The sequence below is a fragment of the Muntiacus reevesi genome, chromosome 3 (genome assembly GCF_963930625.1).
Source record: "Muntiacus reevesi chromosome 3, mMunRee1.1, whole genome shotgun sequence".
Taxonomy (NCBI): domain Eukaryota; kingdom Metazoa; phylum Chordata; class Mammalia; order Artiodactyla; family Cervidae; genus Muntiacus; species Muntiacus reevesi.
The window spans coordinates 165722227-165736565 of NC_089251.1; the positions used below are offsets into that span (position 1 = coordinate 165722227).

Here is a 14339-nt window from a genome sequence, read left to right on the forward strand (position 1 = left end):
CCACACTGTTCTCCATAGTGGCAGCTCACCAGCCCAGGTTGGATGCATGAGACAAGTGCTCGGGGCTGGTGCACTGGGAAGACCCAGAGGGATGGGATGGAGAGGGAGGTGGGAGGGGGGATCGGGATGGGGAACACATGTAAATCCATGCTGATTCATGTCAATGTATGGAAAAACCACTACAATATTGTAAAGTAATTAGTCTCCAACTAATAAAAAAAAAATAAAATAAAATAAAATAAAATAAATGGGAAAAAAAATAGTCTTGTGAGAATAGAATTTCAAGTCTTAAAGCAGTCCTGCATTTTTTGTTTGTTGGGAGTTTTAAAATTTCTGGATCGATTTCAGTACTGTTCATTGGTCTGTTCATATGGATTTTAAAGGGGTGAACTGTAAGTAAGGCAGAGATAGGGCTTCCGAGGTGAGGCTAGTGGTGAAGAATCCACCTGCCAATGCAGGAGATGAAAGAGAGGCAGGTCTGAAAATCCCTAGATTAGGAAGCGGAGAAGGCAATGGCACCCCACTCCAGTACTCTTGCCTGGAAAATCCTATGGACAGAGGAGCCTGGTGGGCTGCCGTCCATGGGGTCGCTAAGATTCGGACACGACTGCGCGACTTCACTTTCACTTTTCACTTTCATGCATTGGAGAAGGAAATGGAAACCCACTCCAGTGTTCTTGCCTGGAGAATCCCAGGGACGGGGGAGCCTGGTGGGCTGCCGTCTATGGGGTCGCACAGAATCAGACACGACTGAAGCGACTTAGCAGCAGCAGCAGATTAGGAAGGTCCCCTAATGTAGGAAATGACAACCTGTTCCAGTATCCTTGCCTGGAAAATTCCATGAACAGAGGAACCTGGTGGGCTACAGTCCATGGGGTTGCAAGGAGTCCAATGCAACTGAGCAACATAGTACCCCCAGCATAGCAATTGATTGTCAACAAGCCCTTCCAGGTGCTTCCGGTTATCAACCTCAAGCTTGAGGGCCCCTCGGCAGAGGATAAGGACTTGATGGGGCTTCTTGTAAATCCTGGTTCTGCCACTTAATGGCTATGTGTTGAGCAAGTTAGTTTTTCAGAGTTTATGGTGTTGACTGAAAACGCATAACCAAAAAGTTGAATTATGTCTTAAGGACCTTACTGAGGACTAAATAGCCTGGAAGCCAGCCTCTTAGATAGCTCTGAGGAACTGTTACAAAAGAAGTAAGGGACGAGCCAGGATATTTAGGAGTTTTTGCTGAAAAACAAATATGTAGTGGAACATCAAAAGGTTACTGCTAATCACAAAAAATGAGACATCTCAAGTTGATTTTAGTGCTTTTCTTTATATGAGAAGATGCAAGAGACTGGCTCATTGAAATTATTCCTTTGATATGTACCTTACCTATCTTGGGCTAGTATCCTGTTTTTCTCCATCCGAATTCACCTCAGGGTGCACCATTGGGGCAGCTGCAGTGACTGATGGCTGGATGGAGGGCAATACTCTTTGTTTATTGAAACAGCAGCAATATTTTTGGGGGGGTCCACAATGGAGAAGATCAAATGAGATAATTCATTTGAGGCACTTAGGGCAATGCCAGAGGCACAGAAAACACTCAGTAAATTAGCTATTAATAGCTGCTACGGTCACTGTGTGTAAGGGGAAGCCCTTCTTCTGTGTGGGTTTGTTGACAGCCAATTGCTAGTCCCCAATCCCAGAGATTTTGACCTTAAACAAATTAGCTGAACTGAACTTGCCAACTTAAAGAGCCCTTTCAGATTCTGATGCCGTTTAAATTGTTCGAGATTTCTCCAAGTCAGAAACTCAGAGCAGTAGTGCTCAACCTGGCTCATTATCAGAAGCCCTGTTGAGCTTTTAATCTGTCCTGCTTGGACCTTCAGAGCCGCCATCCTCAGTGACAGGCCCTGGGCATCTATACTTTTTAAAGATATCTGTACAGAATGCTGAAAAACAGCTACTGGAATTGAGGGGGATAATAACTAGACCTAAGGTATGCTGAGTGTCTGAACCAGGCACTATGCTAACTCCTTTACCTACCTCGCTTCATTTAATTCTTACAGCAATACTGTGAGGTGGGTACTATCAGTTTCTGTATTTTGCAGGTGGGGAAACTGAGGTACATGAGCGTCAATCAAGTTCACAGAACTTAGAAGTGACTGAGGACCTAAGCCCAGGTTTGGGCTATTAGTTGCATTTTAATTGATGCATTCCCTGACTCATTCACCCAAAATTTATTTTCCATGACCAGATAATACCCTGAGAGCTGGGGCATGTAAAAATGAACAGAGATCTCCATTCCCATCCTCAAGAAGTTATGGCTTTTGTTGTTGCTCAGAATAAACAAGAATGACAGATTGCTTCATTTTCCCAAGGATGACGTCAGGTGTCTGTGTTTGAGAGGCGGAAAAGATTTTCTATGGCTACCAGCCTCCTCCTCTCAGTGACCATTTAATGAATCCACCAGTGTCTGCAAACCAGCCCCCGAGTCTGAAGATCAGGTCTGTCTGCTGGCTGCAGATGGTGAGTGGTCTAGGGCTGCCTTGAAGTTCGGAGTTAGCAACTCCTTAGGGTGGTCTTTTGTTCTCCCCTCGGGTGTTATGCCATTCACTTCAGTTAGCATCCAATCCCCTCGGATGGCTGATCAATCACACCGTGGGGTTAGGAAGAGCATCACCACGGGGCTGGCTGGCAGTCTTCCACGCAGAAAACCTGTCAGTTCAGTTCAGTCTCTCAGTCGTGTCTGACTCTTTGCGACCCCATGGACTGTAGCACGCCAGGCCTCCCTGTCCATCACCAACTCCCGGAGTTTATTCAAACTCATGTCCATTGAGTCGGTGATGCCATCCAACCATCTCATCCTCTGTCGTCCGCTTCTCCTCCTGCCCTTAATCTTTCCCAGCATCAGGGTCTTTTCAAATGAGTCAGTTCTTACAAAACTAAGTATATGTTTGTTCTCTGACTCAGCAATTCCACCCCTAGGTATTTCCCCCAAAGAAATGAAAACATATATTCACTCTGTCACTTACATCTAAAGTGACAGCTTTACGGTTACAAAATTTCCCAGCAAAGTACGGAGGAAAGACTGAGCCAAATAAATCCCTGGACATAGTGTGAAGCCGATCAGGAAACCAAGCTGCGGGGTCTCTAACCAGACTGAGACTAGGCTCCTGAAGCAATCTGCGACCTCTCACTGCCTCCTAGAGTCAGAGCCGAGCAGTGTTTCAAGTAGAGGCGCAGCGATCATCACCTTGGAGCGGGCAAATGATCCTCCGGGGTTAGACAGTCGTGGAAGCCACCGCCCCCCAGGGTGCAAGCCACAGCATCTTCCCTGCCCGGGCCCAGAGGGCAGCAGAGAAGCTTTGAGTGCAGAGGTCGTTCTTCGGACCGACATTCGGGTTGCACAGAGGGAGGTGGCAACGGAACCTTTCTCCTCCGCCTCGCTCTCGTTCCCACCCGGGTCCAGTTGGCGCCGGACGCAGTAGCCGAGGCTCAGAAACATGGAGACGGCGGGCGCCGGGGCAGCAGAGCCGTCCTCTAGGCCGGAGGCCTCGGCGTCTGCCGACGACCGGCTTTTCCTGGTTAAAGGTGTGGTGTGGCGAGGTGCGGGTGTCAGGGCAGGCTCACCCGTGGCTCTAGCCTACGCTGGAGCGGGCGTTCCCACGCACACGCTGCCCGGGGCGACCTTGGTTTGAATGCCCTGAGTTTAGTGGGCTGGTCCCGCGAGCTGTTCTGTATAAGCTGCATTTACCCCGTTCCCTCTGCAGTTTCTCTCATGTCTCCCCCCGCACCCCCCTCTCTAACTCCCACTATCTCTTTTTTCGTCCCCGGGAGAAAGGGTAAGAGACCCTTTGCCTATTCTGTGCTCTTGGGACTGGTACACTAGAATGGCCTCAGGAACCAGAGGTGAGGCCACGCAGGTTTCACAGCCCCTATCATTTACCTTTGCCAGGAGCGTCTTAGCCGTCATTTCTCGAATTTCGAAATTGATTTTTAAATAGTATCTGAAACTCATTTGTGTCCATCTTTTTAACTTCAGGTTTTGTTTGTTTTTTTCTCTGTCTCCCTACCCCCCATTCCCTTCCTCCAAAACTCTTTTGACAGGTGGAATTTTCCTTGGTTCCGTTGCTGCAGCAGGAATGCTAGCTGGATTTGCCACAACATTGTCCTTGGCTAAAAAGAAAAGTCCTGAGTGGTTCAATAAGGTTTGTGACAGGGAAATCCATTCATAGCACAATTACTGTTTACAAATCAATGGCAGCAGTTTTGAATAGAAAGTGTTGATGGCCTTTCATATTACTCTTAAGAAGTAAACCAACGTGGACTTCGTAGATTCAGGAAGGGTACAAATTAGTCAACTGTCTTTATTTTCATCTAAAAAGAAGTAATTATGTGCCTTTTAAACTGTTAGCAGACCCAGACTTTGAAAACTCCTCCAATACATTTCCTGTTCACAGCATGACTTTAAATCTCAATCTGGGTAAATTGTTCTCAGTTGTAAGAGGCTCCATATTGTATGTAGCACTGAAAAAAAAAAAAAAAAAAGCCAGTTAAATTCTGAGACAACACTGCAGTAGGCCTTTCTGGCTCAGAGATGTTAAAATGTTGAAATATGGTGCATCTTCGTATCGATGATAAACACAGGTCAGCTCTTTGAACCTGGAAACCATGCATCCTTGTGCCGTACAGCAGCCCCACTCCCTGTAAAATTGCCTGGCACATAGTTGTTGTTTAGTCACTTAAGTTGTGTGCAGCTCTTTTGCTACCCCATGGACTGTAGCCCACCAGGCTCCTCCATCCATGGGATTTCCCCGGCAAGAATACTAGAGTGGGTTGCCATTTCTTCCTCCACATATCTGCCCCACCCGGGGATCGAACCCACTTCTGCATTGGCAGATGGATTTTTTTTACTACTGAGCCACCAGGGAAGCCCTTAGCACATAGTAGGTGCTCTATAAATTTTGGTTGAATGAGTATAAGCAGCTGAGGGCAGAAAATCCTAATTCCATGAGCAAGTTTGAGCAATCACCTGTCATGGACAAGTTGAGTAATTTCCTTCCCATTGTGGTGGTTTTTCTGCATTGTCCCATCTCTATCCTACCTACATCTTATGGTTTGTTTATCTCTTAACTTATTTCTTCAATAAATGTTTATTTGGGATCTTCTATGTGCAGGCCCTGTGCTAACTAGGTATGAGAGATACAAAAATGAACAGAACATGTACCCCTCAGGAAGCTAGGTCTGGTGTCGGAGACAGATGTTATATAAATAATCACACAAGTAACAATATAATTAGAATTTGATATTTTCTTTGGAAAAAGTGTTATGTGAAAAATCATAAACCAGTTAATTCCTTTTTGACTTGTATTTATCTGTAATAATCTTATAATTGTATTTAAGCCGTAAGAATGGCAGGAGACCACATTAAAAGTGCATTTGGTTTCCCCTCTGAATATACTCAGGGTTCATAGGGAGTTTTCTAAATTGCTGTAAAGAACTTCATGGTCATTTCCTGCCTATGTTACAGAATATTTTCAGAGCAGAAATATGTATCTTGTGGCAGAAATCAGTGAAACCTGAGTGATAGTGATGCTTTAACAGTGGAGTTTTGGTTGATTTCTAAATCCAAGTTAACATGATAACCTTTGGGTCACAGATCTTTTCAGAATCTCATGAAAGCTAGCAATTCTCTCTCAGAAAAAAGAACAAAGCACACATTCACAACTTTGCATTCTATTTTGCAGTTCTAAGATTTGATACCACATATGGCATTAATGATCTAACACAGTGATTTTCAAACTGAGGCCCACAGAACCGTGGGGATTCTTGAGACCCTTTGCGGGGTGGTCTGTAAAGTCAGTTACTATTGTGATACTGCTAAGACACTTGCACTAATGGTCAGTCAGTCAGTTCAGTCGCTCAGTTGTGTCCGACTCTTTGCGACCCCATGAATCGCAGTGCGCCAGGCCTCCCTGTCCATCACAAACTCCCAGAGTTTACTCAAACCCATGTCCATCTAGTTGGTGATGCCATCCAGCCATCTCATCCTCTGTCGTCCCCTTCTCCTGCCCCCAGTCCCTCCCAGCATCAGGGTCTTTTCCAATGAGTCAACTCTTCGCATGAAGTAGCCAAAGTATTGGAGTTTCAGCTTCAGCATCAGTCCTTCCAATGAACACCCAGGACTTATCTCCTTCATGATGGACTGGTTGGATCTCCTTGCAGTCCAAGGAACTCTGAAGAGTCTTCTCCAACACCACAGTTCAAAAGCATCAATTTTTCGGCGGGTACAGACACAGTAAAGGATAAAAGTGCTGGTGCCTTGCTGTAGCTGAGGTAGTGGCCCCAGGGTGTACTAGCAGGCATGGTGTTCTTCCTTTCCGCGCACCTGTGGTTAATGCCATCTTTGCAGAAGAATATCCTTGTTGAAGCAGTAAAATTATTGTTTGATATCTTGACCCTTGAACATAACCTCTTTAATAGTCTGTGTGAAGAAATGGGAGGTACACATAAAGCACTTTGCATTATACCAAAGCAGTATGTTTTTCTCAAGATAAAGCCCTTGTGTGATTGAGTTACAGTCTGCACTAGCCAGTTTTTTTCATGGTATGTTGTTTTCACTTGAAAGAGCAACTAACAAACTATAGTTATTCAGAAGTCGGTAGACGTTTTCTTCAAAATGAACAAAATGAACTTTCTCTTCAAGCGAGCATTTGTTAGTATGTGTCGCCGATAATAAAATTCCACCCTTCATAGGTAAAATTGAATTTAGAAAACCGTGTCTGCCATTGTGAGCGTGCCAGCTGCTTAAACACCTGAAGCTTTTTTTCTGAGATTGGTAGTGATATTAATGATGTGATTTTAATATTTAATAAATGATGTCAAGAGTTTGAAAGATAACTTCTTTTGGCAAGTCAGTATTTTCTGAGTGATCATGATGCATGGATGAAAGTTGCATTCAAAATGAAAAATATACCAATGGATTTTAATGTAACAAAGTACAACAATTTATTGATAACAATTTTTTATTCCATATTGCAGATCATTTTTAAGAAACTACTTGTCAAGTTTGGGTATATATCAAAGAAGGGAGGCTATTAAAATACTCTTTTCCGATCACATACCTGTGTGAGGATAGATTTTATTTGTATGAAAAGAAAAAATGGAAGTGTTAGTCGCTCAGTTGTGTCCGACCCTTTGTGACCCCATGGACTGTAGCCTGCCAAGCTCCTCTGTCCTTGGAATTCTCCAGGCAAGAAGATTGGAGGGGGTAGCCATTTGCTTCTCCAGGGGATCTTCCCAACTTGAGAATTGAACCTGGGTCTCCTACATTGCAGGCGGATTCTTTGCCATCTTGAGTATTTGTATACTTCAACCAAAAAACATTGCAACAGATTGAATATAGATACATGTGTGAAAGTAAAGCTGTTTTGTTAAACCAGACATTTAAAAGATGAGCAAAAATGTAAAACATTGCCTCTTTTTGTGCTAAATGTTTTGTAGGATGGTTATTTTAATTCACATAATCAGAAATCTTTGGGATCCAAGTATAAATGGATCCTGAGACCAGGAAATTTGAGCACATCCTCTTTTGGAAGTTAAATATTCTTCAAATAACTGAGTTATTTCAAGACCCATTTAGGTAATGGACAGAAAGAGTGAGTCGTCATCTTTCTGATATAGCTATAACTTCTGAGAAATTATAAGAACAAATCTTTATTTTGGTATAATGCAACACAGCTCTTTCTGTGATGTAAAGAATATAGCAAAAGATATCAGCTAAGAATGCTCTGTGGGGGAAATAGCTAGGTTGAACATTCTTTTTAAATATCAGAATTTGATTTATATCCGATTCATCCCAAGATTAAACTGAAAAAAAAAAAAAACAACTAAAAACATGAACCTTATTCTTAGGTAAGCAGTTGACTTTCTGACAAACTGAACAATTTGCTCTTGATAGTTTCTGTACCTGTGAATAATAGATTAAATCTTCTTAAGAATACATAGAATATAAAAGGCACCATGTATTTAAGCATAAGAGGTATTATAAGTACAAAATAATAGAAAATAATTTTCCTGTTTTAGATACTAAGTATCATAACTACATTGTGATTTGTTAAGTTCAACTTCCACGTGCACACGCCTTCCTTTTAATTTAAATGAAAAGAATAAACAATGTGGTACTGAAGAAAAATACAGCTTTGATTTATACATATGTGACTAGCATATGTGGTTATATCTAAAGAGCAACATTATTTTTTGGCAAGTCAGTCTTTGCTGCTGCCAGTCAGTCAGTGTTCATTTTTAAAACCCTGAGCAGGCTGTATAAAGGCCATATGACACATAACTCCAGTGGATAAAGCTTGATGACTAGACTTTTAAAAACTTAAGAACAAATCAATTTTTAACATCATTTCCACTAAAATTATGTATATGGATGGTAGCTGATAATAACTCACTTCCCTCACAGTTTCTGAGACTGATATACAAATACAGCATGTACCTTTTTAAAAAAAAATCTGAAAGTTTGGCAAACCTAAGATTTTGTTGGGAGTATTGCTGTGTTTTTAAGGGTTGTATTTATAACCCATCGTTACCTTTTTTACTTAGCAAAACATGTGGATTTATGTAGACTTTAAAAAAGATTTATGTATATCTATAACATATATAGTTTTTGTCCCCAGGGAAATAAGAAATTTTTAATTTAAGTTTCAAAAATAAAACTTAAGCCAGAGCACCTAAACTGAGCCTGGTGTAATAATAATTGGTTAATGATACTGCTGCTGGATGGAAATAAGACAGTTAGAAGTTGGTGTATTTATGTGAGGTCTGTAGCGTCTAGGGAACCACTGAAATTATAGCAGCCTGAGAAAAGGAATAAGATAAGAGAGTAGTATATTGTTTTCATGATAGAAAATGGCTAAGGAAAATCTCGTGAGAATCCGGTCGGGACCAGGCTATTTCTGCAAGAAGTATGTCTTTAGATAAGATCTGTTAGGTTTAAAACATGGGGATACAGATAAACAAAATGTTTCTATGTACTGTGAATGGCATTCTCAATCACAAATGCATGCCTTAGAAAAACACAAAACCTTTATTTAATGGGTTGCCTCCAACTAATAAAAATAATTGGGGGAAAAAAAGAATGGGTTGAATAAAAAATAAACGGGTTGAGCAATATAAAGACAATTTTCTAAAAAGAAAAAAAAAAAGACTTGAGTAAATGAAAATATATTTCCAGATGAAAGACAGGATGTTACAGATTTTCTCTTACCAGTTAGCTAATGTTTGATGTCATTCTAATGAAAATGTCAGTGAATAGGGTGAGTGGGAGTTGGAAGGACTCTTAACAAGATGTTCTAGGGTTTTTCTGGAAGAATGAATAAGTAAAAATTTAAGAAATATCTGATAAAAAGTATATCAATAACTTCAGATATGCAGATGACACCACCCTTACGGCAGAAAGTGAAGAGGAACTAAAAAGCTTCTTGATGAAAGTGAAGGAGGAGAGTGAAAAAGTTGGATTAAAGCTCAACATTCAGAAAACTAAGATCATGGCATCTGGTCCCATCACTTCATGGCAAATAGATGGGGAAACAGTGCAAACAGTGGCAGACTTTATTTTTTTGGGCTCCAAAATCACTGCAGATGGTGATTGCAGCCATGAAATTAAAAAACGCTTTATTCCTTGGAAGGAAAGTTATGACCAACCTAGATAGCATGTTTAAAATCAGAGACATTACTTTGCCAATAAGGTCTGTCTAGTCAAGGCTATGGTTTTTCCAGTGGTCATGTATGGATGTGAGAATTGAACGGTGAAAAAAGCTGAGTGCTGATGAATTGATGCTTTTGAACTGTGGTTGGAGAAGACTCTTGAGAGTCCCTTGGACTGCAAGGAGATCCAACCAGTCCATTCTAAAGGAGATCAGTCCTGGGTGTTCATTGGAAGGACTGATGCTGAAGCTGAAACTCCAATACTTTGGCCACCTCATGTGAAGAGTTGACTCATCGGAAAAGACCCTGATGCTGGGAGGGATTGGGGGCAGGAGGAGAAGGGGACGACAGAGGATGAGATGGTTGAATGGGATCACCAACTGGATGGACATGGGTTTGAGTAAACTCCGGGAGTTGATGATGGACAGGGAGGCCTGGCGTGCTGCAATTCATGGGGTTGCAAAGACTTGGACACGACTGAGCGACTGAACTGAATGTGTATGATGTAAATACTTTATGAATATTAAGACTTTTTCTGATTCTGTAATTATATCTATGTGATTTTAATAGCTTAAAATCTTTAGAATGCATCTTTGATCAAAAACAGACAAGCAAAAAGCAAAATAAAAAGATGAAACTAACCTGGGACTTCCCTGATAGTCCAGTGGTTAAGACTGCGCTTCCACTGCAGGAGGTGTGGGTTCCATCCTTGGTCGAGAAAGTGGGAACCCATCAAAAAAAACCCAGACAAACTAGGGAAATACTACAGCACATATGATAGGGCTTCAAAGTACATTAATATGGAAAGAATATACAAATTAGAAGACTTTAAGTATATAATATGAATATGCAATTCAAAAGGCATAACGTTGGCTCATAACTTGGACAAATAGTCATTCTCAGTAACAATAGAAATAGTTGTAAATAGTCTTATATAAATTTCAAAGGTTTCTTTTTTGTGTTTATAGTTTTCCTGAGACCATCTGATGCTGGCTAGCTTGAAATGGCCCTCATGAAACAGTGTTGTAACTTAGTATAACCTTTTGAAAAACACTTTGTATGTCTATCAGCTTATAAATAGTCATGCTTCCTCCACTTAGTAATTCTATTTGGAGGAATTTTCCGCAAGAACTTTATCAGAAATGTAAATAAGTGTTTAGGCACGGGGAAGTTTTTAATACAAAAAAGTTAATATAAAAACCTGAAGTTAGTATATATTAATAATGAATGGCTAAGTAAATTATGATGTCAGTGCAGTGTTACCATTAAAAATATTTGAGTTCTCGACACTATGAGAGGATGAAAGTTGAAGATTAAAAACATTTTAATGGTGTTAACTCGTTTTTAAAATGTCAAAATGTTTACCATGGTTTACTGGATAATAAGATGGAATTTTTTAAATTCATCCTATTTTTTATACATACCAAATTTTCCTCAGTGATTATATAATCAGAAAAAAAGTAAGGTTCAGCTTTTGAGGAAGTTAAAATTTTTATTTTTGTTGATATTTGATGTGTTTTGGCAGACAGGCTCATGGAGAAAAATAATAAATTCTTAATATTTCCTAAATTCTACAGTTTCCTTTAAAATTTTTTCAAAGGATAAATTATTTCATATTCAGTTCAAACTATGGGAATAAGTGAATGCCCCATAGTTGGTTTCAAGTAGACCCATATGTATTATCACATCTTTGTCTATTTCAGCATTGTGAATATTTGAATTACCCTAAGTAATGATGGTTTTTATTCTAATTTACACTGTGGATTTGTTTCCACTTAAAAAGATACTTTCATTTACATTTTGTGTTATGTTGTATTTAGAATCAGAAGTGAGAAATGACTGGCAAATTCCTGTTAGTCTATAAAGTCGGACTGCTGAAGTGCTCTAACTTTTATAAGCTGTGAAACCTTTAACAAGTTGTTTAATCTCTCTCTGCCTTAGCTTGGTCTTTAGTGAAGTGAGGATCATAGTATCTGTCTCACAGAGTAAGGCTCAGTGAATTAATACATGCAAAATGCTTTAAACAGTGCTTGTCATATAGTAAGGGAGCAGTATAAGCCATATATATACATATATCTATCTGTCTATATATATATATAAAGCTATATATAATTATTGAGGCTTTCCTGGTGACTCAGATGGCAAAGAATCTTATGCAGTGCAAGAGACCTGGGTTCACTCCCAGAGTCAGCAAGATCCCCTGGAGAACGGAATGGCAACCCATTCCAGCATTCTTGCCTGGAGAATTCTGTGGACAGGGGAGTGTGGCGGGCTATAGTTCATGGAGTCGCAAATAGTCGGAGACAACTGAGCAACTAACACTTTTCACTTTTCTTTCCGTGTATAATTATTAACTGTTATGTAGTATTTGGAAATACAGGCTCCCTGGGAGATTGCAGTCCTGCAATCTTTATAAAAAAATTAATCTTATTTAGAAATAGGATTAATGGTCATTTAACGGTATAAGGCAAAATGTGGCTTTGGTCCTTCTGATCAGTCTAATTTAATCATTAGTATCAGTAGCGAAAAGAAACGTTTAGTATGTGAATACCACTTGTGCAGTTTATTCATAAAACAAGAGATATGGAAGAGTAGCTAACCACATTCAGTAGAACTTCCCTTTCCCGCGAGTAGCCTGGATGTCCTCCTCTGGGTGCATAATCCCCTGTTCATGTGTGCTGTTCTGTTGCCCTTTCCATTTCCATCACAACTTCTAGGCGTCTGTGTCCCACCCCCACCCCAGGACCGAAGTGTTTTGTCAGAAAGAAGTTGCTCTGTGTACTTAGCCTGGCTTCTGGCACAGTGCCTTGCACACTCAGTTTTGTCAGAGAAATTGTGACTTAAGTTACGCAGTTATTAAGTAGCAGAGCTGGAATTTGAACTTGGATTGGTCCGGTGTCCCAGTTATCATGGTGCTAACCCGAGAGTCATTAATTTCAAATACTCCAAATATTTATTATTTCAAAGTGATGATTTTTACCTCAGCCTTTCTGTCTTCATTGCAGGGAAGTATGGCCACAGCTGCCTTACCAGAGAGCGGGTCTTCCCTGGCCTTGCGAGCCCTGGGGTGGGGCTCACTCTATGCCTGGTGTGGGGTCGGTGTGATCAGCTTCGCCGTCTGGAAGGCTTTAGGAGTGCACAGTGTAAGTAACTAGAACCCTATAGTTGCTATCTGGAATGTTGATTCTATTTTGTCCTGCCTAAATCCTCCAGATTTTCAAATTTGTATATAGTTTATTTACTGTCTTGGGAAGTGATGACAGAGCATTGACTGAATTCTTGCTAATAACTAGGCAGCTTGTCATTACTAGTAAATCATATAAATAATTTAAATATTTGAAGATGGTAAAACTTCAAATATAATTAAAGTAATGACTAATTCATAGCAAATGGTCGTTCTGTATAAATTGGTGAGAGCTACTTGTTCTGGAAAATTATTTAATTTGGAATAGTTTTCTATGCTGTTTGACATCCATATTTATAAACATCGTTGTAAAATAGTTAAAGCTTTTAAAATTGTTATTTCAATTATTAATGTGTTTACACATTATTGGAAAAAGACTTAGTGCCTGTGTGTGTGTAATTTATACTCCAAGCTGAAGAGCTGTGCATTCAGAATAATGAGAAGTTCTGTGGACCATGCTCTTTGTGACAGGTGAGAGTTGGTAATGGTTTAGAATGGGTGGCCGCAGTAGGGTTGATGAAAAGAAGTTCCAGATATATCAATGTTTCAAAGGTCGGGGCAATAAGGATTTGTTATAAATTGAATGTCGGTGGTGAAAGTCAAGTCAAGGGTGTCTCCAGGGTTTGGTCTGAGCAACTAGGAAAAGGACAGGACCAGTGTGAATGGAACAGATATTAGGGGATCATGTGAGGAGCTCAGTCTGGGGCTTGTGAGTTTGAGAGAGCTTTTAGATAGCCATGAGCCAGGTGGAGAGTCAAGTAAGCGGTTAGATATAGACATGTGGAATTCAGGGGAGAGGTCAAGGTGAAGGTATAAAGTGGAGACTCATCAGTATGTGGGTAGTATTGAGTTGGCCAAAAAGTTTGTTGGGGTTTTTCTGTAACATGAGATCAGATGAGCTCACAAAGGCAGTGAATGCTGAGCAGAAAGAGGAAAGGTCTGAGGAAGAAGCTCTTGGGAGTTTCTAAGGTTTAGAGGTTGAGGAATATCAAGGAGCTTTCCCTGCCAAAGAGGTAGAGAAACCCAGGAGAATGGCGACCTGGATCCAGGTGAAGAAAGGTGGATGCCGGGTACACATCACGTTAGATGAGGACTGATCATTTGCTGAACTGGCGACGTGGTGTCATTGGTGGATAAAGCCTGAGTGGAGTGGATGTGAAGGAGAAGAGAGGAGAGAGATCGGAGGCCTCTTGAGTTTGTATGGGCAAGTCTTGAGTTTGGCTCTAAAGGGAAAGAAGGAAATGGGATTGTAGCTATGAGGGGGAATAGAATCAAGAGAGTGTTTGTTTTTTAAATTGGTTGAATTAACAGCATGTGTGTGTGCTGATAAAGTGAAGTCGCTCAGTCGTGTCTGACTCTTTGCAACCCCATGGACTGTAGCCTACCAGGCTCCTCCATTTATGGAATTTTCTAGGCAAGAGTACTGGAGTGGGTTTGCCATTTCCTTCTC

General features: G+C 40.7%; 1 protein-coding gene across 1 annotated transcript in view; it reads left to right on the top strand.

The window, feature by feature from the left end:
- The first annotated feature begins 3452 nt into the window (after positions 1–3452).
- Positions 3453–14339, top strand: part of TMEM242 (transmembrane protein 242) — a 40261-nt gene continuing 29374 nt past the window's right edge. Inside the window, exons 1-3 of the mRNA XM_065927751.1 lie at positions 3453–3582; positions 4099–4199; positions 12711–12848. Of these exons, the coding sequence (XP_065783823.1) occupies positions 3495–3582; positions 4099–4199; positions 12711–12848 (327 nt within the window). The 5' untranslated portion in view covers positions 3453–3494. The remainder of the gene's footprint in view (positions 3583–4098; positions 4200–12710; positions 12849–14339) is intronic.